Source organism: Mirounga angustirostris, unplaced genomic scaffold (genome assembly GCF_029215605.1).
Source record: "Mirounga angustirostris isolate CCGP_5_RB_7025 unplaced genomic scaffold, mMirAng1.0.hap1 SCAF_2, whole genome shotgun sequence".
Classification (NCBI taxonomy): Eukaryota; Metazoa; Chordata; class Mammalia; order Carnivora; family Phocidae; genus Mirounga; species Mirounga angustirostris.
In genome coordinates, this window is record NW_026991710.1 from 203,568,749 (window position 1) to 203,595,216 (window position 26,468).

A 26,468-nucleotide genomic window follows, 5' to 3' on the forward strand; every position below is an offset into this window, starting at 1 on the left:
ACACCCAGTGCTCCATGCAGAATGTGCCCTCCTCAATACCCGCCACCAGGCTAACCCATCTTCCCACCCCCCTCCCCTCTAAAACCCTGTTTGTTTTTCAGAGTCCATCGTCTCTCATGGTTCGTCTACCCCTCCGATTTCCCCCGCTTCATTCTTCCCCTCCCGCTACCTTCTTCTTCTTCTTCTTTTTTTTTTTTCTTAACATATATTGCATTATTTGTTTCAGAGGTACAGATCTGAGATTCAACAGTCTTGCACAATTCACAGCGCTTACCAGAGCACATACCCTCCCCAGTGTCCATCACCCAGTCCCCCCATCCCTCCCACCCCACCCCCCACTCCAACAACACTCAGTTTGTTTCCTGCGATTAAGAATTTGAGGAAATATATCTTAAGACAGTGGGTTCTGGAGTCAGATTTCCTGAGTTTAAATCCCATCTTCTTTGCAAACTCTGACTTTGGATTTCTCTCTGCCTCTATCTCCTTTACTGTAAAACAGGGATAATAATTTACTGATTATGTACATGATTATTGTATTAATGACCTGAAGTTAGCATATGAGCACTCCATATAAATGTCATTATCATCATCAAGCAAAGCTTGACATCCCCACATAGATACTGACCAAACCCAGAGCAAGCTTAATTACTAGCAGCTTTTTCCCACTTTTGAACAAAACATCCTGAAAGAGTAACTTCCAATAGCTTCAACATCATAATTCTTAACTTGAAACTAAGATATACAAAATTTCAATCTAACTAGGAAAACCCGTAAAAGTCATAACAGAATTTGCCTGCCTTTGTTGGGATAATTTATAACTGACATGTCATTTTGTTTAAAAATAAAACACTTTAGGCTTTTTATAAATGCTTCCTGTGTCAAAGCAGTATGGTGAAAGGCTTATTTTGACTAGAATCTATCAAATCAAGAATCTGAGACCCATCTGTAATTTGCAAGATATATATACATACATTCTGTAGTGACCCAGATAAAAACAAACCAAAAAAAGCACCAATTAGGGTTAGGGGGGAAAAAAATCTCTGCAGTGTTCTTTTCAGTTATTTTTAGACAAAGATACACAGAGGTAGGAGAATCAAGGACCTGTTTAAAACATAAGAGATACTCAGGAAATAGTTGATGAAGAAAAAAATTTTGTAGTATGAGAAAAACATCGGAATATAATTTGAAGTTTTATGAGAAGCTATAGTACTCTGAGAAATTGGTAATCCTAACAGAAAAGCAATGGTGGGAAACCCAGAGCAGCTTCTAGAAAGTGTTGTGGTCTTGTAGGGGACTGGAGAGTAGAGTCACCATAGACTGATTCCTCAAGTTAAGTCTTTGTAGAATTACAGGGAGTAGGAAAGAGAGTAAACAACCATATCCAAGCGAGGTTCAAGTAGTCATGTGAGGGATGCTCAAGTGACTGTACCATAGGAGCCATCTGACTGCCCACAATCAGAGGTTATAGCTCCTCCAGCTTCTACCATTCTTGTCCCTGGATGTTGAGGAAGCATGATTTTTCCATGCATTTGTGAACAGTGTACTGACTACCATTCTTCTCTGACTTTCCCTCCAGAAAACCCGTTATGAAACTTATGTCAGCATTCTAAAAGAAGGAGGCAAGGAGCTCCTGAGTAACAATGAAAGTGAGGCTGCAGGACTGAAGAAGTCACATTCAAGTCCTTCATTGAACCCGGATTCATCCCCAGTAACAGCCAAGGTCAAGCGTAATGTGTCAGAGAGGAAAGATCACCGACCTGAAACACCAAGCATTAAGCAAAAAGTCACTTAGAATCCATCTGTGACCAGGAAGTACTGGTCATGGAGCAAAATAGAGTTTTTCAAGATCTTTCTGGTAAACCCGTGAATATATTTTTAAACAGTCTGTGACTAAATGGTGCATTAGTAACCTTTTCTATTGTATAGTTTTGTTAGTTTCTGTACTGATTGTCTCTTTGCTCTTAATTTCTTTGCTTTGATGATTTTTTTGCTACTTGATGACTAATGCACCTTTTTCGTGAGGGGGAAAGGATTGTGATTTCAGAATGAATTGCGTGTCACTTTTCCTTTGTTTTTTTTTTCTTGTTTGCCCTCTTCTCAGTTGTTTTATGTATTCTCAAATCAGCTGTTACACTTTTTTAAGGTTAAAAAATTTAATTCATTGTGAAACATTTAACTGGACAAACTTGGTAGTTTAGCAAATTCTAGCCAGAGTTAATACAAGCCTTTATATGTGAAATCTTGCTCAGTCACAGAGGTGAAATTGAGCACTCACAGAAATTCAGTTAAGAATAACAATTCTGGGAATCAAGATGTTCTACTGTGATGCAGGTGTGCATACATCTTTGCACTTACTGTTGAGTTCTGACCCTGCTGGAAGCAGGGATAGGAGGTGTGAAGATCGGAGGACTGGAGAACTTAAGAAGTGCATTAGCTTCCTTGAAGTGTTGATTTCATTTCAGCCAAAGAAGGAAAGAGGAAGTGGAATCTTTTGCCATTGAAGGTTGTGGAAAGACAACACCAAGTTTATTTTGTTTCGTAAAGGGCAGTGGCAATAATCGACTCTTGAGAAGCTGTAGCAGTAGGCATGTGGTCGGTGTGCAGGAAATTGTTACCTCACTCCCAGGGTCTAGACTAGGAATCCAGAATCATCTCTATCATCAATACCCTGCCATTCAGGAATTAGGTTATTTCAGACATTTTGTTATCTCCTGTTTGTAAAATATTGGGGTCTTCCTAACAAAATAATGTTGAAAATGGAACCTCTTCTGTTCTTTTTTAAATCAAAACAAAGTAAGACAGGAAAAAGCTGCGGTTCAGCAATGCAATGATTCTTTAAAATAAATCTGAAAGTAATAAATTGAATGAATTGTGGTTGGAAAACAGGAATCTACTGGTTGCAGATGCAAGGTTACTTATTTTATTCTGATCTCAGTCTTTTTGATAGCCAATTCACTCTGCTACTACTGAACTTTCTCCTAAAAATAAGTACTTTATTTTAAATCATTATTTTCTACCTATTCAAAATAGTTCTGTTAACCTTACAGTAATGAGTTTGTTCCAGTGATGGTCCCTTTGCAATTTAGGATGATAAACAGCACATTCTCTTGTAGAGGAAGAAAAAGTGAAAAATGAGCCCTCTATGAGTTAGAACTTTGATTTTGAAATCTTGAAACTTTGTGATCCTGAAAGCTATACTCTCCATGATTTCAGAACTAATGGAATCACTTTGAATACTCTTTTTCCCTCCCATACATATTTGCTCTAGTTATTAGTTAAAGGTACTATGACCAAAGAATCAGGGACTCTGCATGAATATCATGGTTCTGGTGAATTAGAGAAAACCTGCTATTAAACCATGGTGGTTTCTGGTGGCATATTGTTCTGATGTACCAGCATTTAATCACAAGATTATTTATTAACATTTATTTCCTTTACCTATATAAATGCCCATATTTGCTAGTGCCCAGAAAAGAGAAACCCCACGCTATGGTTGTAGCTGCTTGCTTTGTGATAAGTATTTTGCCACACCTTTGAAGAATTCACTCTAACCCTGTTGTGTTTACATAAAGGCAATGACTAAATTTATGTTCCAAAACCATAAAACAAACAGGGTAGTTACCAATATGGCCCTGTGTACCTGATTCATTTTTGTAGCTTCTGACCAAATCCAAGATTTCCATGAGGGAATCATCTTTCTTCCTCAAATCTGAACAATTAGCCTGTTTGTTTTCTGCCTAGATATTCATACCAAGCAGAGAGAAATACCTAGACTATATCATTTCTGAGCTTCAGTAACTAAAGAAAAATAAACATCCCTGATTGGCTTGAATGTGTTTGTCCACAGTGTGACTGTGTCTGTGTATATAGAATGTCTCTGTGTATTTTACTTACAGTATATAATAGACATGAAATGGTACCTTGCTGCAGTGTTTCTGACATTTAGAGTAGTTCTGAAATGCTTAGTTAGCATCAGCACCACTACAGCATTATTCCTATTATATGATTCTCTAATGTTAGCTACAGGAACTTCTGTATATGCTAATAGATAGATAAATGGATGAGAAGGACACTTTGAAGCTGCTGTATACTATGTTTGCATAGTTTCTCTTTAAAAACAACCGCAAAAGGTTTTTCTGTCAGTCAGGATCCCAGATTGCCCTGGCATGATGTTGCCCATCTGCAGGGGATGGGTTGAGAATACCTCTGCCCTATCTATTGTCAGTGCATCTAGCAGGCCAAGAGTGTTTCCAATAGGAGGAAACGGCCCCGGATTTGACTAGATTCGGAGTCTTCCCATAGCCAACCACATTTTCCTTCGTGATAATTTCTTTCCTGTGGTATCTAGTCAGAAGAAATTGAAGACATTTCCTTTCACAGCTATTCCAAGCATGCTGCCTAGTTCACAGTACAGGGGGCCTCTCCTCCTCCTTTCCTTCTGAAGGTACTCCCGCTTTTCCCATCCCCACTCCTCACCATACCTCAGCACCAGGAGCCTTGGGATTTCTCTCCATGTGATAAATCATTATTCTCCTTCACATAAATACACTTAGTATTATTTTTTGTACAGAAAATCTTTATAGCCATCAAAACACCTTGGTGATAGTCTTATTGCAAAATTGACCATAGAAGTGGCCCATGTATAAAATCTTTAAGTGTTTTCGGGGTTTGTTCCCCCACCTCGCATGTTGACTTTTACAAGAGGTGTCAGAAATCCATTGTTAGCAATCAGACTTAACTACTAGCATGCAGAGTCCTCATTTTATTGCCAGGCTATAGCCATTGTTTGAAGTGCGCTTTTTAGAAACATTTTGGTAACTCTTAGCAATGCCTAATTAAACCAAGCAATACTTCCATGTATTTTAATTAATCATAAGTAAAACCAATGTGTAGGAGAGTCCTGTGGTGGAACTGTAGTGCCTATCGATCTTAGTTAAAGAAGGTAGAAAGCAACTGTGCAAGACCCTCTAGGCTTCTCTGTTATCCTAATTCAGAAGATGAGGACTGTGTCCTAGTCAGGAGTGACATGAGGGACTTAATTCTGGAAGAGCAAAATTGGCTGGCTTTCCAAGGCCAAGCTAGAGGTGGGCTCTTGAGTTTGTATATCACCCTGTGGCCAAACCACAGAACTTCTGAGGCTGCAGAAGAATTTATATAACCAGCAGTGAAGGAGCATTTTCTGCTGGCCCTGGCCTGCTACTCCTTCTGATATAAAGAGCTTGAAAAGCTGTTCTTAGGTAAGGCAGGGCCTGATTTGGTATGAGCTTTAACTCTTCTCTGCCTTTATCCCTAATTGTAGACAATGGGAAGAAACTTGACCTTTTAGAAGTTTCTCTATTGTCTTACTAGCAAGACTTTCTTGAGTATAGTTAGTTGTCATTGGATTTTGAATTCCTTTGGCATCTTTCCTTGTAGTCATCAGTTAGTCTTTTTTAAGCCAGAATTCACAGGGAGTTTCAGAGCCTTGTAGGTCCAAATTTCTGTACCTTAGCTCATGGACCTGGTCAAGTTTTCAGCACGTTGGTAGCTACCTTCCTTAATTTCAGCAGCGAACAATCTCTTCACTTTTCAAATGACAGTTTTTTCCGATTGTAACATTAACACTGTTAAACAAAGAACCAAAGTGGCATCTTAGGACTTATTAAAAGTAGAGTTTAGTTAATGAATAATAGTGTGAGTTTGGGTTTAAATAGCATCTGCTTTTCTCAGCATCTAAGTTACTCTGACAAAAAAAGATCAATCAGCTTTGTAGGCAGATGAGTCTCTGGGTCTACCTTGCTGCAAAGCTTTCTGGCCGTCTCTTCTCCCAGGCCAGGTCAGGCCACTAGTCGGCCTCGGGTCAACAGATCTCCATCAGCCTTTTGACATCTTACACTATCAAGTCACATAGAGGACTTTACAAGTCAGTAGTTCACCACAAAATAATTCCAACAAGTGATAGGGAGGTGCTTTGTCATTGCTTCTCCTCTCAGATTCCTTTTCAGTGTCTCACTGTTAAAAGGGGATCTAAAGTCCAAAGCCATTGCCATTCTCCTTTTGTACCTATAGTATCCAAAACCCAAGTGGGCAGCATTCTGCTTAGGACAATAACACCCATTGCATGCAAAGAGAATATCTTCATAGAGAGAATGTCAGTAAATACTTGAATCTGCATGATAGTTTGTTGACTTGAATGCAACAGCAAGAAAATATTGCAAGTTAAGTAATTGTATATACAGTTTCCTTCAATCTCCGTGGCTCATTCTTTGTAATTTATGTGTGTATTTGTGGTGTTGCAGGCTTTTGGAGAATATTCATATAGATAGTATGTCAGACATCAAAGAAAATGCTTTCTGTCACTTGCCAATGTTGTATTGTGGGTATTTATAGTTGTATGTATGTATGTGTATATGTATCAATGTGTAGACTGTATATCAGTATATGGTATATGTATATCAAATTTATTTTTATCTTTAATAACCAGTGTGATATGAAAAGCAAGTAAAAACCTCATAGGGTTGATTATATAATACAGTTATTGAGAGTATATATAGTGGTACTGTTTTATTAAACTTAAATTAAAATGATATTTTGATTAGATTTTTAATAAGATTTTATGTTAGAAAATTCCATCTTTGATCTTTGAATCACCAGGGCAAAAATGACTCTGAACTAACTTTGTGAAACTATTTCAGTGTACTGTGTACGATACTAAAGGGATAGCTCATTATAATTTGAGATATACAGAAAGAAAAAAAAAACAGGCATCCTATGCAGTCTTAACAACTTCAGTATTCTGAGCACTTAACCATAAAATCAAACTGACAATTTTGGGCTTATTACAAAATGTGATGCTTTAAAGCACACGTTCTTTATTGTTGTAATTAGTCCAGAAAAATAGAGCTTTCAGAAGAATTAAATAAGTGCCCACTATATCATTTTTGTGCCTGTGTCTATTCTACAGTAGATCAAACCACTCTTCTAGCACCACCTCCTTACCCTCTTTACTTTAAAGAAATATTACAATGTTAAAGTATATCAGGGCTTCCCAAGATCAGGTACTATATTCTAGGTTTGCAGTTTTACAAATTAGCATCTAGTGTCACAAGTAAAAGAATTTTAGGGCAGACTATGGACCAGGCTAAAACTTTATTTAATATTTTTATACTTAGGTCTCTTCCTGCCTCTCCCCAAAGAAGAGCCACTGGCCTTAGTTGTTTGAGCTTACTGCTTATCTTACAGTGTGTAAATAGATAATTAGAGATTAAATGTATATTAACCAGCATGTTTGGTGTATTTAAAGCAGCAACTGAGTATGTTTGAGTGAGTGGTTGAGTGCAGTATATTTTTAAACATACTGTCTCCTATTCTTTGTATCTGATTCAGAGAATTGGAGTTGTGGGGTGGGAGACTAATCTTCGGCTCCAGTCTGTAGTAGTGTGTTGGTGGTTACATTGGAGTTTTTTAGTAATTCTACAGTCTCAAACTATTTTTGCAAATATATCATATTTCCTAATTTGTTCTTGACGTGCAGTGAACTGGCTCTGTGACTGATCAGCAGGGTCTTTGTTCTGCAAGAGTGTGTTTCTTTCTAAAAATTACAGTGATTTGCAAAAGCATCCATTTGATTCAGAAAGTATATACAAAAGGAGTAGCAAAAATAAAGTTTCATTTTGGGCCTTAATCATTTGAAATGTTTGGACTTTTAATATAAAGCCATGTAGGTTATAAAGCCAAGTAACCATTTGGCATGGATAATAATATCCACTGTATAGAGAATATATATGCACATTGATTTTTAATGCCATTAGGATACTTTTTTAAGCTATAGGAATGAGACTAATTAGACCAAATTGAAGTCAGGGGGCTTGGTAGGGGAAGTGTATGAGCTGGTTGCCTTCCATTTAAGGTAGACATACATGTGGTCAGTTCTCTGCTCCTGAGAGATTCAGAACCAGTTTACTGTCCCCTTAGGTGTGTAAGGGGTAAGTGTTACACATCTGGGCCTCTCACATGTGTACATACACTTGCACACATGTACACATAGGGAATGCTTTAAGTTATAGGAACTTAAAACACAAAGGGCCAGAGTGTAGAAGAGGTGATGAACGAAGGGAGTGGAAACTGCATCACAGGAATGTTTTCTAAGGGCTAGGGAGGAGTTTGAGCTCTACTGTCTGACTTTGAGAAGCATTGGATTTTTAACAAATACGTGAGGGCGTACATATCACAAATTGAAGGCTTTGTTATAATTCACAAGCAGTAGGTCTCCAACATCCCGCAGTAGCATAGGGACATTCTAGAAGGCTGATGTTCACTGTTTTCTAGGGTGGCATTGCTGCTTGCCCTGGAGATCATTACTTTGAGAAAGAAACATAAGTAGAGAAGCAACAAAGCATTTACCATAGAAGCATTGATGTGAATTGTACACACTCCCTTTTGAGCTGTACTGTTGAGAAAGCTCTGAAGTATGCTGAACAGTTAAGCAATGACAGTGAAGATGGAGATGAAAAGAAACCTAGCTAAAATATATTTCCCTTTGCAGGGTAAAGAGCTAAACTCTCACTAATAGTGTTATAAAAAGCACCTTCACTTCAATTCCTGAAAATGTTGGTTAGTGGAGAGAAATTTGAGGTTTCACTTACCATTTCCCTGTGATAAGACTTTAGACACTTTAGATAAGACTTTAGATACTCCCAGGAGAGTCCTATTCGGAAAGCTTAGTTAAGGACAGTACTGTAGGTCTGAGCTCCTTGTTCTGACCCCTGAATACTGGGGCACTACAGAGGGTGATAATGTATTCTCTCTGCAAAGAGGAGCTTCTCTTCTGGCCTTGCACTCCACTAGGGCTTCTACTGAGCAGCAAGCACATCCTGGATTTCAGTGCTAGTTCCCCAGCTTTAGGAACCCAGCTGTTGGAACAGGTTGACCCTGCTGAGGAAAGATACCAACTCAGAGTGACTGAGTCACTGGGGGTGACACATGACAAAGGTGTTTTAAAAATTGTCTGAAGCCAAGACCATATATTTTGCCTTTGCAAGAAACAAGCTGTCACATTGAACTCTAACCAGGGATGGATGATATCTTTGCCTTTGCACCCAGATTTCTGGAAATGGATGATGTTTCAGTTCTGTGGGAAGGGTCAAGAAACACTAAACTTACTGCTTCACATTTCTGCTCAGTTCAGATGAGAGCTGTTGGGTAAAGGCCTAAATGCCTCCCTGCATTCTCTTCTACCTCAGGTTTTAGGAGCCCATTTCTAGAACAAAAATTTATACAAGTGGAGAACCAGTACTGTCAGCCTTGATTACTGTAGGACAGGTAGAAGGGTGGTATTATGTATCCTTTAATATAGAACAAGCTTCTAACTTTTCCAGCCTAGTAACTGGGTTATATTTACTGTGACTCAAACTAATTGGCAGTGTGGAACATTCCTTTACCTTCAAAGTTAATCTCCACCAATCATGGCAGTTTCATTGCAGTCCTGGTGCCATATCTCCCTGCAAATTGTGAAAGTAATTAGTGACAAAATAGCAGCCTACTCCTTTTCAGTGGCCAAACTGTCAGCATTAGCAGACTTAGGTAAGCTAGTGGGACTGAATTATGTACTGGAAACCTGTTCCTCATTATCACCCACCAGATTGAAGAAATGCCATCTCCTAGAAAATTATGGCATTTGTGGTGGTCATCTTTTTAATGGAACAGTAATTTATGTGGATATTGTTAAAGTGTTTAGAGAACATTTTGAAAATTAAGTTTACATTTTACAATTGCTTTATTTTTATTAAAATAGTTGTATATAAATATTACCCCATTTCACTGTTGTTGAAGTAAACCTAAATCATGTAGACAAGTGAGTCCCCTGATATGTATAGAAACTGTGACATATATATAGTACTTTTCTCTATTGTGTAAATGTTTATGAATATAACTGTTCCTGTGTTTTTATAAGTTGGGGATAATTTGTTGTTTTACAACAACAAAATCTATTGGATTTAAGTGGTTTTTATGTAACAGAAATCATGCAAAATAGCGAAGGATTTAAAATATGTACATGATATATGTAAATGTACAAACTTTAGAAAGAAATAAATTAACAAATTTCAATCATTTAGGGGAATATTTTTATTTGCTTATTTAAGCAACTGTATAATACCTTTAAAAATCAAAACAACACAATACACCCCCTTGCATTAAAAAGATAGCCACAAGCCCCACAGTGAGAGATTTGGCCAGGGTAATTGATTAAGGTGTTAAGAAAGTCAAATCCTTAGCTCTTACTCACCTCCATTAACTTCTGTAAAAACTTGTGTTTGCACAAAGAGGTTGATGAGACTTAGGAGGCCTGTCTTCATCAGGAGGCTTTGAGCAGGGAAAGAACAAAAGTTTTGAAGTAATCTCAAAAATTCATTTGCATTTCCATACTCCTAACACTTTTTATCAAGGTAAGGGGACTGAAGAGTTAATTATTGCCCTAAAATGCAAACGCTGATCACTGCTTTATGGTGCCTAGTGTATACATTTGTGTTCTCATAACCAAACTTAATGTTAAAAATAACATCTGTTGATTTGGAAAAAGAAAAAATAAAATTCCACCCTAATCACCTAACTTCTGAATATTTGAGAAAATGTTTTATGTTTGGGGATTTGGGCTTTTTGAAGCAAGATAGCTGATAAATGAATGAAACTGATGCCTGGCAAAGATGAAAACTGTTATGTGTAAATCTCAGAGAAATAAATAGCTTGGGGTGGGGAAAAAGGGGGAAATAGGTCCTTTGGCACCCCTTGGCTTCCACTAAAATTCCCTGTGTGGCTCTCAAACACGAATCCTCTTAGATAAATATTGAATCATATTGTACACCTGAAACTAATAAAATGTTATAATGTCAATTATATCTCAATTTAAAAAAGAAACAAACATGAATCCTCATTGCCCAGTTGTCTGTCCTCCGGAGCTAGGAGTTTTATATATCTTGTCGTATTCCGTTTGTTGCACAAATTAATATTAAAAGATGAAACACTCATGAGAAGAAGCTAAAACCCAGGGCAAATTAAGATATAATGAAAAAACTATCAACTCTAAATAATGTCTCACCTCTACATTAATACTATTCCACAGTACTGTGAGATTTACCAATGAGACTGCTGAATCACCCAATTTTTACTGAAAAATTATAAGCCGTATTGAAAATATTGGAGACAGGCATATATTTTCCTAATATTAGAAAAGAGTGTAAGTTCTGGATGCTGCAGACTAGTGAGTTTGATATTAATTCTAGGCATAGTTACAGAGTGAATGATAAGAATGCAACAAATATTACAAGCCAGCATGGATTCTCAAGAACAAACTATTTCAGACTACATGTATTTCCTATTTTGTAAGATTAAGTAGATTAGAAAAATATCTGAGCCCTAAAAAAGAATTTAATGTGGTCTTATATACATTTGGGCAAAATGGTGAAATATCAACGTTATACAATTAGTAGGTGTGTAATCACTTGATTGGTGCTAATTAAAGGATACCTATCAACCTGGAAGAGCATGTTTAGTGTCCAGCTGCAAAGCTTGCCTTTTGGCTCCATCTGTCCAACATTTCAATTAATAACTTGACTAAAACTACAAAAAATGTGTTTATTAAAAATGTACATGTCATAAAGCTGGGAAAGAATGATTTTACTAAAGGACAGGATCAAAATTTGAAAAAAAAATCTCACCAGGCAGGGAAATGGGACAAATTAACAATGTGAAGTGTTGAAGTGTAAGATTTTACACTTTGGTTATTAAAAAAAAAAAAAAAAGTTTTACAAGGTCAAGCTAGGACCTTGTGTTGCATAGGATAGCAAGCACATAGGAAAGAAAGCCTCCAACTGTAATCCACAGCAAGCTCAATTAACGTGAACAGAGTGATGTAGCCACCAAAAACACTGGTACCATCTCAGGCATACTCTGTGTCATGTAAGTATGAAAGTGAGTCACACTGCCCTACACTAATGAGACTACACCCAGATAAATTGTCTTGCGACTTGAGATGTAAACAGACCAGAGGGTATGCAAAATTATCAGTCAGGATGGCAAAAAAACATGAATAATGTAATGAGAAGTGTAGGAAATATATGAACTGGGAATGGTTAACCCATGACAGAACTAAGGAATACTGGTTTTAAAAGTTCAAATGAGTCTTAGGTAGAAGGGAAATGAGAACTGTGCTGTAGCAATCTAAGGGGTTTAACTAGGATTGACTTTTGGACCCTACAAGAACTTAACAGAGGGGAGAGCTTTCCACACAAGGCTGGCCACAACAGACAAATCCCTTGCCAATAGAGTAGTTGAGATGTGGTCTGGCAGGTTGCAATATTGAGAAAAATAAGAGAAACCTCAGGTGGGTAGTTGGATTGTAGTAACACTGATAGATGATACTATTATTTAAAATATCTATTGAGCACTTAGGTGCCTGGCACTGTGCTGGCTACTTGGCATGGATCATCTCATTCAATCTTTATGAAATTCCATGATAATTATTTGCCCCATTTTACAGATGAGAAAAAGCCTGCATCGAGTTCCATCTCTTCAGATCTTCAGCATTTTAATACCTCAGCAGCTTCTTTCTTGATCTACAGAAGTCAGAGCTAACACTACCTTTCTTGTCAGCCTCAGTTTTGAGGAGCAATGACTCCATCACAGGAGTTAGGAATGTATGTGTATCATCTGGGAGAAGCTGACAGTAAAAATAGTCCTTTTAGCTCCACAGGCCTGGATGCCACCCACAAAACGCTGAATGAATTGATCTGGAATGTGGAAATTTTAGAAGTTCCCTGGGTGAATCTGTCATGCACCCAGGCTTGAGAACCACTTCCTTGGAGCTTGACAACTTAGTAACATCTCCTTGGACCTTGTAGGAGAAGTAGAATCTTAGGCCCCTTCCCAGACCTGGTGAGTTAGAAGGAGTCTGCATTTAAGTTATGTCCCCAGGTGCACAGAAAAGCTTGAGAAGCACTGCTTTAGAGCAGTTCTCAACGTGTGGCCCTGAAGCAGCACCAGCAGCATCTCCTGAGTATTTGTTAGAAACACAAATTCTCCATCCTACCTTGGACCCACTGAGTCAGAACTGGGGATGAGGCCCAGCCATCTGTGCTTTATCAAGCCCTCCAGATGATGCTGATGCCCACAAAGTTTGAGAACCATTACTTTAGAGTTACTTTAGAGTTAACTCACATGGCTACAGAAGACTTTTGTACGCACAAAGGGCAACTGGCTGTTTCCTGCCGTTATTGTACTTGATGCAGTGCTGTCCATTGTCCCTTGCATCTGTCCTCATAAAGAAGTGGCTTTGACCACTGTATTATGAAATGTGCCCTGGATGGTGCTACTGAGCTGGCCAGAGGACTTGCTTATAGAAGTGAATGGGAAACCCCAGCACTCTCTTATCTGTGTAAGGGGCCTTCCTACTGACCCACTGCATAGACCCTGCCTGAAGTACATGCCTTGGGCTCACCCTTCTGAAATGGCTTCCTCTGTCAATTCAGTTGCCTTCCCTCGCTTTAAGGACAATCTGCCCCTTCTTTTCCAGGCAACCTTCCCTGACTAGACTTAGTTCTGTCTTAAGTTACAACAGAATTCTGGCCACACCACTAAAATTTGTGAGGGGCCTTTATGGCTTGGAAGAATATATCCATGGAATTCTTAACTGGCAATCTCCCTAGAGTACAGTTGCTGGATAAAATATAAGATGCCCACCTACATTTGAATTGCAGATTAACAACAGTGGTTTTTTTAGGGTATATCTCATGTAATATTTGAGTCATGCTTATGCTATGAAAAGTATTCATTGTTTATCTGAAAATCAAATGTAACTGAGTATCCTATATTTTATCTGGCAGCCCTACACAGGGGGTCCCTTTGGGTAGCACTTCCTCACTAATTTACCCTTTGTTAGCTTTTGAATTTGTCAATATCTTCAGGCTAATAAGATTCACAGAAGCTCATTCACACTGACTGAATCTCACAGAGGATGGAAGTGTAAAGCCACATGACAATTTTATTGAGAATAAAAACAAAATCATAATGTGGCCTGGAATGTTGGTGTTGTGGTAACAAATACTTTCCCCCTTAGGTATATCTACAGTGGAAGTCAAATTATAATCTGAATTTTGCTTAGCTCCTCAAGGGCAGAAAAAACTGTGCCTTGCTCAACTTTGTGTGAGGTAAGGTGCTATGTACCTGGCATCCCAAGAAGCTGCTCAATAAATACATTTTGGATAGAATCAAAACGAGAGGCATTAGGTCTTCTAGGTGATGCCCTTCCTTTGAAATCATTTGTAACACTTTTCCCAATTAAAGACCTGCATTGCCAGCAGAATCACAGGGTATTGGGTGGACACCACACTAGATAGTGCTAAATGTACATGGCCTCACATGCTGACTTCTGCTCAGTAGAACAAATAGTTAAAAACAGAGATGCTGGAATCCAAAGGAGCTGCCTTTAACTCCCTACCCTGCAACTTACTGGTTGTGTGACCTTGGGCAAGTTACCTAATCTCTATTCCTGTTTCCACATTTTAAAAATGTGAATAATAGGGGCACCTGGGTGGCTCAGTTGGTTAGGCGGCTGCCTTCAGCTCAGGTCATGATCCCAGGGTCCTGGGATTGAGCCCCGCATCAGGCTCCCTGCTCAGCGGGAAGCCTGCTTCTCCCTCTCCCTCTGCCTGCCTCTCTGCCTACTTGTTCTCTCTCTCTCTGTCAAATAAATAAATAAAATCTTTTAAAAAATAAATAAATAAAAATGTGAATAATAATAACATTCAACTCATAGAGTTGTTATGAGGCTTAAATGAGAGAATACATATAAAACACTTAACACAGTACTTGTCCCTTAGCAAACCTTTATAATAATAATAATAATAGATAATATTGACTAACCCATTACCTTATTGATAGGCATTAATTCCATTAATGGTAGTTGTCAGCTTGTTCCTCCAGTTTCTGTCCCAGGAAGAATTGTGCTTTTAGCCTATATCTCAGCTCATCTACAATGTGTTGATTTTGTAATTTAACTCTTAGAAGAATTTTGGAGAGGGCTACTTTGCTAACCCAGTCTGCACATAAAGTTTAACAAGTATTTAGTATTTACATTGTCTACTTTTGTTATGATCTTGTTCCTCTAGAAAAGTACTGTTCAACATGATAGCCACTAATCACATGTGGAAATTAAAATTCTGTTTTAGTTATCTGACCTATGTATCATTGATATATAACATATATATAACATATACTAAGTGTGTGTATGTATATATATGTGTGTGTGTATCTAGATAAACACACATTTCCATCATCTATTGGACAGTACTGCTCTAGACTCATGTTTAAGTTGAAATTTTCCATGCACTTCATAAGCACACATGATGACAATGAAAATTTCTGTATGGATCAAGTCTCAGGCACCCAAAATCGATTCATTCATTTAACAAATATTTATTCTGCCATGGCACTATGCTCAGTAATAACAACAAACAATATAGCTAAACATTACTTCAACCCTTACATAAAAAGATACATACAGTATTGCTAAATAGCCTCAGAGAAAAATTCCAATAAGAATAATATAAAGTATATCAGGATTTAATTAAAATAAGTTAAGAACTAATGAAATTTATTGAAAAAGAGTGTGTAATTCAATGAGCAAGTCTGCTCTAAATTTTTGTTTTTACTTCTTCCTTTGAAATATGGATCTCTATTCCTCTCCTGGTTTCCCTACAACTACTAAAAGCAGGGTAATAGAATGATCTCCCTGCATCTCCTTCTAGTTTTTCTACTAGGAGATGTGGAAGTGGGGCTGCTCCATACTGGGGATGAGAACAACTCACTGCCAGGTTTGGACGACTTTGAGAAACAGAGTTTCAACCCTGAAGAGGCTGGTTTTGGGCAGTGTGATCTGTGGCTTGCCTCTCAGTACTTGCTGTTTAGGTAATCTCATGATTCCTAACCAAGATATGTCCCCATAATAAGAGACATGCCCATGGACAGGGGTAGACGAAAGCTCAGATCTGGGAATTTCAGCTCTACCTGAAAGGCATCTACAGCTCACATTTTCTTAGACAGCATATTCTCCTCAAAGCCCAGCTAAATTCTAAATCTAAACAGTTGTAACTGCCTATTTGGGTTCCCAATGTATCTAAGAGGTGCTTGCATTTGGGAGCTCAGTAAGTTTGTTGGAAAAAAATAATTGTGCTCTTAACAATAATGAAAATTGGAAAGCATGACTCCCCACCTCCCCAGAGGAACAGCAAAAATCCACACCATGGGAGTCCCTGAAATTTGGAGTTTTGAAACTCAGTCACAAGCCTGAGGTAAAAAAGCTCAGACACAGGCAGGATGAACACAGGGTTCTGACAGAAGCTGGGGACATAAATGTGATTGCTTGCTCTTCTGTGAGGGCTTACTGAAGGTGGGGGGCATGAACTTTCAGCTCTGGGGCTAGAGAGTGGGGCACTGCCATGGTGCCCATCAGTGCTGAAAACCTTCAGGGAGCAAAATAGCACCACCTAGTGCAGACCAGAGCTGCTTACACCAAGCCCTGTCTCCTGGCACACTGGAGGCACAGTTCCACTAGGGCAAATCCACCTGAGAATCAGGGCAACAGGCCACTCTCTCCCAGAGGACCAGCAGAAAACAACTCCCTCACACAAAGTTTACTGATCATGGAGAGCTACAAAGTTCAGCTGTAGGGGAAAATAGTATCTACCCTCTTTTGTACTTTTATTCTTTATTTGTCTTATTATTTTTCATTTCTTTTTTAATTCTTTTTTTTCATTTTTTAATTTTAATTTTATGTACACTTTATGTATTTTTTTCATTTTTTGCTTACTTTTATTTTATTTTATTTTATTTTATTTTTACATATATTCTTTATTGGGATCTAGATTCCTTTAACAAGCAGATTAGCTGGGCTTGGAAAAGCATAGAAGACACTACAGAACCCCTTACTGCAGAGACAAAAGAACTAAAATCTAGTCAGGCCAAAATTAAAAATGCTATAACTGAGATGCAGTCCTGAGTGGAGGCCATAAAAATGAGGATGGATGAATCAGAGGAGTGAATCAGTGGTATAGAAGATAAAATTATAGAAAATAATGAAACTGAAAAGAAGAGGAAAGGAAAGGTAATGAACCACAAAGGTAGACTTAGGGAACTCAGCAACTTATTAAGACATAATAACATAGGAGTCCCAGAAGATGGAGAGAAAAAGAGGCAGAAGGTTTTTTTGAACAAATTAGAGCTGAAAAATTCCCTAAATGGGGAGGGACACAGACATCAAAATCCGGGAAGCACAGAGAACTCCCATTAAATTCAACAACACCCACCCATCACCAAAGCATATCATAGTTAAATTCACAAAATACAAAGAAAAAAATTCCTGAAAGTAACAAAAGGGGAAAACAATGTCCTTAACCTACAAGGGAAGCCAGATTAGTTTCACAGCAGATCTATTCATTGAAACCTGGCAGGCCAGAAAAGAGTGGAAGGAAATATAAAATGTGCTGAATGGGAAAAATATGCAGCCAAGAATTCTTTATCCAGCAAGGCTGTCATTCAGAATGGAAGGAGAGATAAAGAGTTTCCCAGACAAACAAAAACTAAAGGAGTTCATGACCACTAAACCAGCATGGCAAAAAATTTTGAGGGGGACCCTTTGAGTGGAATGTAAAAAAAAAAAGCCAAAGCAACAAGACTAAAAAGAACCAGAGAACATCACCAGAAATACCATCTCTACAGATAACATAATGACACTAAACTGATATTTTTCAATAATCACTCTAAATGTAAATGGACAAAATGCTCCAATCAAAAGACATAGGGTATCAGAATGAATTAAAAAACAAGATCCATCTATATGCTGCCTACAAGAGACTCATTTTAGACCTAAGACACACAGATGGAAAGTGAGGGGATGGAGAACCATCTATCGTGTTAATGGATGCCAAAGTAAGCCAGAATAGCCATATTTATATCAAACAAACTAGATTTTAAGACAAAGACTATAACAAGAGATGAAGGTCATTATATCATAATTAAGTGGTCTATCCATCAAGAAAATCTAACAATTGTAACTATTTATGCCCCCAACTTGGGAGCACCCAAATATATAAAACAATAATAAATATAAAGAAACCCATTTATAATAACACAATAATAGTAGGAGACTTTAACACCCCATTTACAGCAATGGACAAATCACCTAAGCAGAAGATCAACAAGGAAACAAAGGCTTTGAATGACACACTGAACCAGATGGACTTAACAAGTATATTCAGAACATTTGATCCTCAAGCAGCAGAATAAACATTGTTTTCAAGTGCACATGGAATATCCTCCAGAACAGATTACATACTGGATCATGAAACAGGCCTCAAAAAGTACAAAAAGATGGCGATGCATATTTTCAGACAGCAACACTATGAAACCTAAAGTCAACCACAAGAAAAAATTTAGAAAGACCACAAATACATGGAGGTTAAAAAACATCCTACTAGGCCGGAGGAGCAAGAGGGCGTAGGAGTAGGTGACCTAAATTTTGTCTGGTCTCAGGAATTCAGCTGGATAGGGATCAAACCACTCTGAACACCTACTAACTCAACAGGAGATCAAAGAAAAGAAAAGCAGCAACTCTCTGAACAGAAAAGCAACCACTTTCTGGAAGGTAGGATGTGCAGAGAAGTGAATCCAAGGTGATATTCGAAAAGATAGGCAGTGGGGGAGGGGGGCCCTGTCAGCCGCTACTGACAAGTGATAGAGCTGCGGACCACAAAATCAGAAATTTATTAAAAGTCGGCTCCGCTGAGGGGCGTCGCTCCAGTGGCTAAATGAGGGTGGAACCCTCGCTAGGACAGTGTGGTCTCAGGACCCTTGGGGTCACAGAAAGACTGGGGGTGCCTGAGTGTGGCAGAGCTCCCAGGTATCAGAGTGGGGAAGCTGGCTGCAGAGATGGAGCCAAGGCATGGGCTCTCAGCTTGGGGTTGCCATAAACTGTAATCTGCGGCACAGTCGGGCCACTGCTCCTCCAGCAGGGACCCAACAAGCAGCAGATCCGGGGAGACTCCCTTTCCTCCCTGGGGAGGAACGGCTCGGGAGCACACTGCAGGAAACTGCTGGTTTGGAAGCTCTGCAGGGGGTCATGTGCCAGAGATAGAAATCCTCGGTCACAGGCTGGGTGAGCACAGAGTGCTGCCAGAGACTAGGGAGACGGGAGTGACTGCTTTTCTCTGGGGACTCACTGAGAAGTGGGGCCCCAAGCTCTTGGCTCCTCCAGGGCAGAGGTTGGGAGGCCACCACTTTCACTCTCATCCTCCAAAGCTGTATGGAAAGCTTGCAGGAAAGAAAAGCTTCCGAGAGCAAACCTGAACAGATTACTTAGCCCAGCGCCCAGCAAAGGCTGGGCAATTCTGCCTCCAGCAAAGACATTTCAGAATGACTGTGACAGGCCCATCCTCCAGAAGATCAGCAAGAACAGCCGGCAGAGACCAAGTATACCAATCAATGAGAATGGCAGAACTCCAGCGCTAGGGGAATACTGCACATAGAATTCATGGCTTTTTTTCCATGATTCTTTAGTCTTTCAAAGTTAATTTTTTTAATTTTCTTTTCTTTTTCTTTTTTTTTTTAATTTTTCTTTTTTCCTTTTTCAACCAACATCATCACTTTTTAAAAAATCTTTTTTTATTTTTCATTTTTACAGTCATATTCTATCCCTTCATAGTAGTTAACCTTATTTTTGGTATATATATAAGTTGTTCTCTCTTTAAAATTTTGGGATACAGTTTCTTCTAACAGACCAAAATATACCCTAAATCTCTAGTGTGTGGCTTTGTTCTAGTCTCCTGCCTCATCACACTCTCTCCCTTTTTTAAAAAATTTCTCTTCTTTCTTTTTTCAATCAACTTCTTATCAATTCCTTTTATAAAATCTTTTATAATTTTCATCTTTACAGTCACATTCTATCTTTTCATCCTATTTGCCCTTTTCTTTGTACATAAAAAGCTTTTATTTCTTTAAAATTTTGGGAGACACTTTCTTCTAACAGACCAAAATACACCCAAAATCTAGTGTGTGGGACTGATCTATTCACCAGCCTGATCATATTTGATCATATTCTTTTTTTTTAAATCTTTTTCTTTTTCTTTTTTTCTTTTTTCTTTCCTTCCCTTTGTTTTCCCCCAGTTTCAAGTCTCTTAGGATTTGTTTAGTGTATATTTTTCTGGGATCGATGTAACCCTGTTAGTATTTTGTTCTCTCATTCATCTATTTGCCTCAGGACAAACTGACAAGATGGACAAAAATCACCTCAAAAAAAAGAACAAGAGGCAGTACCAACTACCAGGGACCTAATCAATACAGACATTAGTAAGATGTCAGAACTAGAGTTCAGAATGACGATTATAAAGATACTAGCTGGGCTTGAAAAAAGCATGGAAGATATTAGAGAAACCCTTTCTGGAGAAATAAAAGAACTAAAATCTAACCAAATCAAAATCAAAAAGGCTATTAATGAGGTGCAATCAAAAATGGAGGCTGTAACTGCTAAGATAAATGAGGCAGAAGAGAGAATTAGTGATATAGAAGACCAAATGATGGAAAATAAAGAAGCTGAGAAAAAGATAAACAACTACTGGATCACAAGGGGAGAATTCGAGAGATAAGCTATACCGTAAGATGAAACAATATTAGAATAATTGGGATCCCAGAAGAAGAAGAAAGAGAGAGAGGGGCAGAAGGTATATTGGAGCAAATTATAGCAGAGAACTTCCCTAATTTGGGGAAGGAAACAGGCATCAAAATCCAGGAGGCACAGAGAACACCCCTCAAAATCAATAAAAATAGGTCAACACCCCGACATCTAATAGTAAAACTTACAAGTCTCAGAGACAAGGAAAAAATGCTGAAAGCAGCTCAGCACAAGAGATATGTAACCTAGGGTGGAAGAAACATTAGATTGGCAACAGACCTATCCACAGAGACCTGGCAGGCCAGAAAGGACTGGCAGGATATATTCAGAGCACTAAATGAGAAAAATATGCAGCCAAGAATATTATACCCAGCGAGGCTGTCATTGAAAATAGGAGAGATAAAAGGCCTCCAGGACAAACAAAAACTAAAGGAATTTGCTAACATGAAACCAGCACTACAAGAAATATTGAAAGGGGTCCTCTAAGCAAAGAGAGAGCCTAAAAGCAACATAGACCAGAAAGGAACACAGACAATATACAATAACAGTCACCTTACAGGCAATACAATGGCACTAAATTCCTATCTTTCAATAGTTATGCTGAATGTAAATGGGCTAAATGCCCCAATCAAAAGACACAGGGTATCAGAGTGGATTAAAAAACAAGATCCATTGATATGCTGTCTGCAAGAGACTCATTTTAGATCCAAAGACACCCCCAGATTGAAAGTGAGGGGGTGGAAAACCATTTACCATGCTGATGGACACCAAAAGAAAGCTGGGGTGGCAATCCTTAATATCACACAAATTAGATTTTAAACCAAAGACTATAATAAGAGATGAGGAAGGACACTATATCCTACTTAAAGGGTCTATCCAACAAGAAGATCTAACAATTGTAAATATCTATGCCCCTAACATGGGAGCAGCCAATTATAAAAGCCAATTAATAACAAAAGCAAAGAAACATAGTGACAAAAATACAATAATAGGGGACTTTAGCACCCCCCTCACTGAAATGGACAGATTATCTACGCAAAAGATAACAAGGAAATAAAGACTTTAAATGACACAGTGGACCAAATGGACTTCACAATCTATTCAGAACATTCCATCCCAAAGCAACATAATACACAGTCTTCTCTAGTGCCCATGGAACATTCTCCAGAATAGATCACATCCTAGGTCATAAATCAGGTCTCAACCAGTACCAAAAGATGGGAATCATTCCCTGCATATTTTTGGACCACAGTGCTTTGAAACTAGAACTCAATCACAAGAGGAAAGTTGGAAAGAACTCAAATACAGAGGCTAAAGAGCATCCTACTAAAGAATGAATGGGTTAACCAGGAAATTAAAGAAGAATTTAAAAAATTCATGGAAACAAATGAAAATGAAAACACAACTGTTCAAAATCTTTGGGATGCAGCAAAGGCAGTCCTAAGAAGAAAGTATATAGCAACACAAGATTTCTCAAGAAACAAGAAAGGTCTCGAATACACAACCTAACCCTACACCTAAAAGAGCTGGAGAAAGAACAGCAAATAAAGCCTAAACCCAGCAGGAGAAGAGAAATAATAAAGATCAGAGCAGAAATCAACGAAATAGAAACCAAAAGAACAGTAGAACAGATCAACGAAACTAAGAGCTGGTTCTTTGAAAGAATTAACAAGATTGATAAATCCCTGGCCAGACTTATCAAAAAGAAAAGAGAAAGGACCCAAATAAATAAAGTCATGACTGAAAGAGGAGAGATCACAACCAACACCAAAGATATACAGCAATTATAAGAACATAGTATGAGTGACTATATGCCAGCAAATTAGATAACCTGGAAGAAATGGATGCATTCCTAGAGATGTATCAACTACCAAAACTGAACGAGAAAGAAAGAGAAAACCTGAACAGACCTATAACCACTAAGGAAATTGAAGCGGTCATCAAAAATCTCCCAACAAACAAGAACCCAGGGCCAGATGGCTTGCCAGGGGAATTCTACCAAACATTTAAAGAAGAATTAATATCTATTCTTCTGAAACTGTCCCAAAAAATAGAAATGGAAGGAAAACTTCCAAACTCATTTTATGAGGCCACCATTACCTTGATCCCAAAACCAGACAAAGACCTCATCAAAAAGGAGAATTACAGACCAATATCCCTGATGAACATGGATGCAAAAATTCTCACCAAAATACTAGCCAATAGGATCCAACAGTACATTAAAAGGATTATTCACCGCGACCAAGTGGGATTTATCCCTGGACTGCAAGGTTGGTTCAACATCAGCAAATCAATCAATGTGATACAATACATTAATTTAAAAAAAAAGAACAAAAACCATATGATCCTCTCAATAGATGCAGAAAAAGCATTTAACAAAGTACAGCATCCTTTCTTGATCAAAACTCTTCAGAGTATAGGGATAGAGGGTACATACCACAATATCATAAAAGCCATCTATGAAAAACCCACAGCAAATATCATTCTCAATGAGGAAAAACTGAGAGCTTTCCCCCTAAAGTCAGGAACACTGCATGGATGTCCACTATCACCACTGCTATTCAACATAGTACTAGAAGTCCTAGCCACCACAATCAGAGAACAAAAAAAATCAAAGGCATCCAAATTGGCAAAGAAGAAGTCAAACTCTCACTCTTTGCAGATGATATGATACTTTACGTGGAAAACCCAAAAGAATCCATCCCAAAACTGCTAGCACTCATATAGGAATTCAGTCAAGTGTCAGGATATAAAATCAATGCTCAGAAATCAGTGGCATTCCTATACACCAACAACAAGACAGAAGAAAGAGAAATTAAGGAGTCGATCTCATTTACAATTGTACCCAAAACCATAAGATACCTAGGAATACATCTAACCAAAGAGGCAAAGGATCTGTACTCAGAAAACTATAAAATACTCATGAAAGAAATTGAGGAAGACACAAAGAAATGGAAAAATGTTCCATGCTCATGGATTGGAAGAACCAATATTGTGAAGATATCAATGCTACCTAGAGCAATCTACACATTCAATGCAATCCTTATCAAAATACCATCCACTTTTTTCAAAGAAATGGAACAAATAATCCTAAAATTTGTATGGAAGCAGAAATGACCCTGAATAGCCAGAGGAATGTTGAAAAAGAAAAGCAAAGCTGGTGGCATCACAATTCCAGACTTCCAGCTCTATTACAAAGCTGTCATCATCAAGACAGTATCGTACTGGCACAAAAACAGACACATAGATCAATGGAACAGAATAGAGAGCCCAGAAATGGACTCTCAACTCTTTGGTCAAGTAATCTTCGACAAAGCAGGAAAGAATGTCCAATGGAAAAAAGACAGTCTCTTCAACAAATGGTGTTGGGAAAATTGGACAGCCACATGCAGAAGAATGAAACTGGACCATTTCTTTACACCACACACAAAAATAGACTCCAAATGGTTGAAAGACCTCAATGTGAGACAGGAGTCCATCAAAATCCTAAAGGAGAACACAGGCAGCAACCTCTTCGACCTCAGCCGCAGCAAGTTCTTCCTAGAAACATCGCCAAAGGCAAGGGAAGCAAGGGCAAAAATGAACTATTGGGACTTCATCAAGATAAAAAGCTTTTACACAGCAAAAGAAACAGTCAACAAAACCAAACGACAGCTGACAGAATGGGAGAAGATATTTGCAAATGATATATCAGATGAAGGGCTAGTATCCAAAATCTATAAAGAACTCATCAAACTCAACACCCAAAGAACAAAGAATCCAATCAAGAAATGGGCAGAAGACATGAACAGACATTTTTCCAAAGAAGACATCCAAATGGCCAACAGACACATGAAAAAGTGCTCAACCTCGCTTGCCATCAGGGAAATCCAAATCAAAACCTCAATGAGATACCCCCTCACTCCAGTCAGAATGGCTAAAATTAACAAGTCAGGAAACGACAGATGTTGGCAGGGATGTGGAGAAAGGGGAACCCTCCTACACTGTTGGTGGGAATGCAAGCTGGTGTAGCCACTCTGGAAAACAGTATGGAGGTTCCTCAAAAAGTTGAAAATAGAGCTACCCTATGATCCAGCAATTGCACAACTGGGTATTTACGGCAAAGATACAAATGCAGTGATGTAATGTTTGGTGATTAACATCACATAATGAAATTTTTAAAAATCCTACTAAAGAATGAATGGCTTACCAGGAAATTAAAAAAGAAAAAATACATGGAAGCAAATTAAAATGAAAACAGAACAATCCAAAACCTTTGGGATACAGTAAAGGCAGTCCTAAGAGTGATGTATATTGCAATACAGACCCACTTCAAGAAGCAAGTCTCAAATACACAACCTAACCTTATACCTAAAGGAGCTGGAAAAGTAACAGCAAATAAAGCCTAAAGCCAGCAGAAGAAGAGAAATAATAAAAATCAGAACAGAAATAAATGATATAGAAACAAACAAATAAACATAAACACAGTGGAATGGATTAATGAAACCTAGAGCTGGTTCTTTTAAAGAATTACTAAAATGATAAACCCCTAGACAGACTCATCAAAAAGAAAAAAGAAAAGACCCAAATAGATAAAATAATGAATGAAAGAGGAGAAATAATAACCAACATCACAGAAATAGAAACAATTATAAGAGAATACTATGAAGAATTATATGCCAACAAACTGGGCAATTTGAAAGAAATGGACAAATTCATAGAAACATACATACAACCAAAACTGAAACAGGAAGAAATAGAAAATTTGAACAGACCCATAACCAGCAAAGAAATTGAATCAGTAATCAAAATCTCCCCCTCCCCCGGGGTACCTGGGTGGCTCAGTCGTTAAGTGTCTGCCTTTGGCTCAGGTCATGATCCCAGGGTCCTGGACTCGAGCCCCGCATTGGGCTCCCTGCTCAGCAGGAAGCCTGCTTCTCCCTCTCCCACTCCCCCTGCTTGTGTTCCCTCACTCGCTGTGTCTCTCTCTGTCAAACAAATAAATAAAATCTTTAAAAAAAATCTCCCCCCCAAAAAAAGTCCAGGGCTGGATGGATTGCCAAGGGAATTCTACCAGACATTTAAAGAACATTTAATACCTATTCTCCTCAAACTGTTCTAAAAAAGAAAAATGGAAGGAAAACTTCCAAACTCCTTCTACAAGGCCAGCATTATCTTGATTCCAAAACCAAAGACCCCACTAAAAAGGAGAATTACAGGCCAATATCCCCGATGAACATGGATGCAAAAATCCTCAACAAGATACTAGCAAATCAAATTCAACAGTACATTAAAAGAATTATTCACCACAATCAAGTGGGATTTATTCCTTGGCTGCAAGTATGGTTCAATATTTGGAAATCAATCAATGTTATACACCACATTAATAAAAGAAAGGATAAGAACCATATGATCCTCTCAATAGATGCAGAAAAAGCATTTGACAAAATACAGCATCCCTTCTTGATAAAAACTCTCAACAAAGTAGGGATAGATGGAACATACCTCAACATCATAAATGCCATATACAAAAGACCCACAGCTAATATCATCCTCAATGGGGAGAAACTGATAGTCTTTCCCCTACAGTCAGGAACAAGACAAGGATATCCATTCTCACTATTACTATTTAATGTAGTGTTGGAAGTCGTAGCCTCAGCAATCAGACAACAAAAAGTAATACAAGGCATCCAAATTGGCAAGGAACAAGTCAAACTTTCACTCTTTGCAGACAATAGATACTATACATAGAAAACCTGAAAGACTCTACCAAAATTTCCCAGAACTGATCCAT

The 26,468-nt window shown here is 38.2% G+C and overlaps 1 protein-coding gene across 1 annotated transcript in view; it reads left to right on the forward strand.

Moving 5' to 3' along the window:
- The window catches only part of LOC135361450 (PH and SEC7 domain-containing protein 3-like), a 74,621-nt gene extending 62,840 nt beyond the window's left edge, over positions 1-11,781 (forward strand). Inside the window, exon 4 of the mRNA XM_064584053.1 lies at positions 1,577-11,781. Within this exon, the coding sequence (XP_064440123.1) occupies positions 1,577-1,792 (216 nt within the window). The 3' untranslated portion in view covers positions 1,793-11,781. The remainder of the gene's footprint in view (positions 1-1,576) is intronic.
- The last annotated feature ends 14,687 nt before the right edge of the window (positions 11,782-26,468 follow it).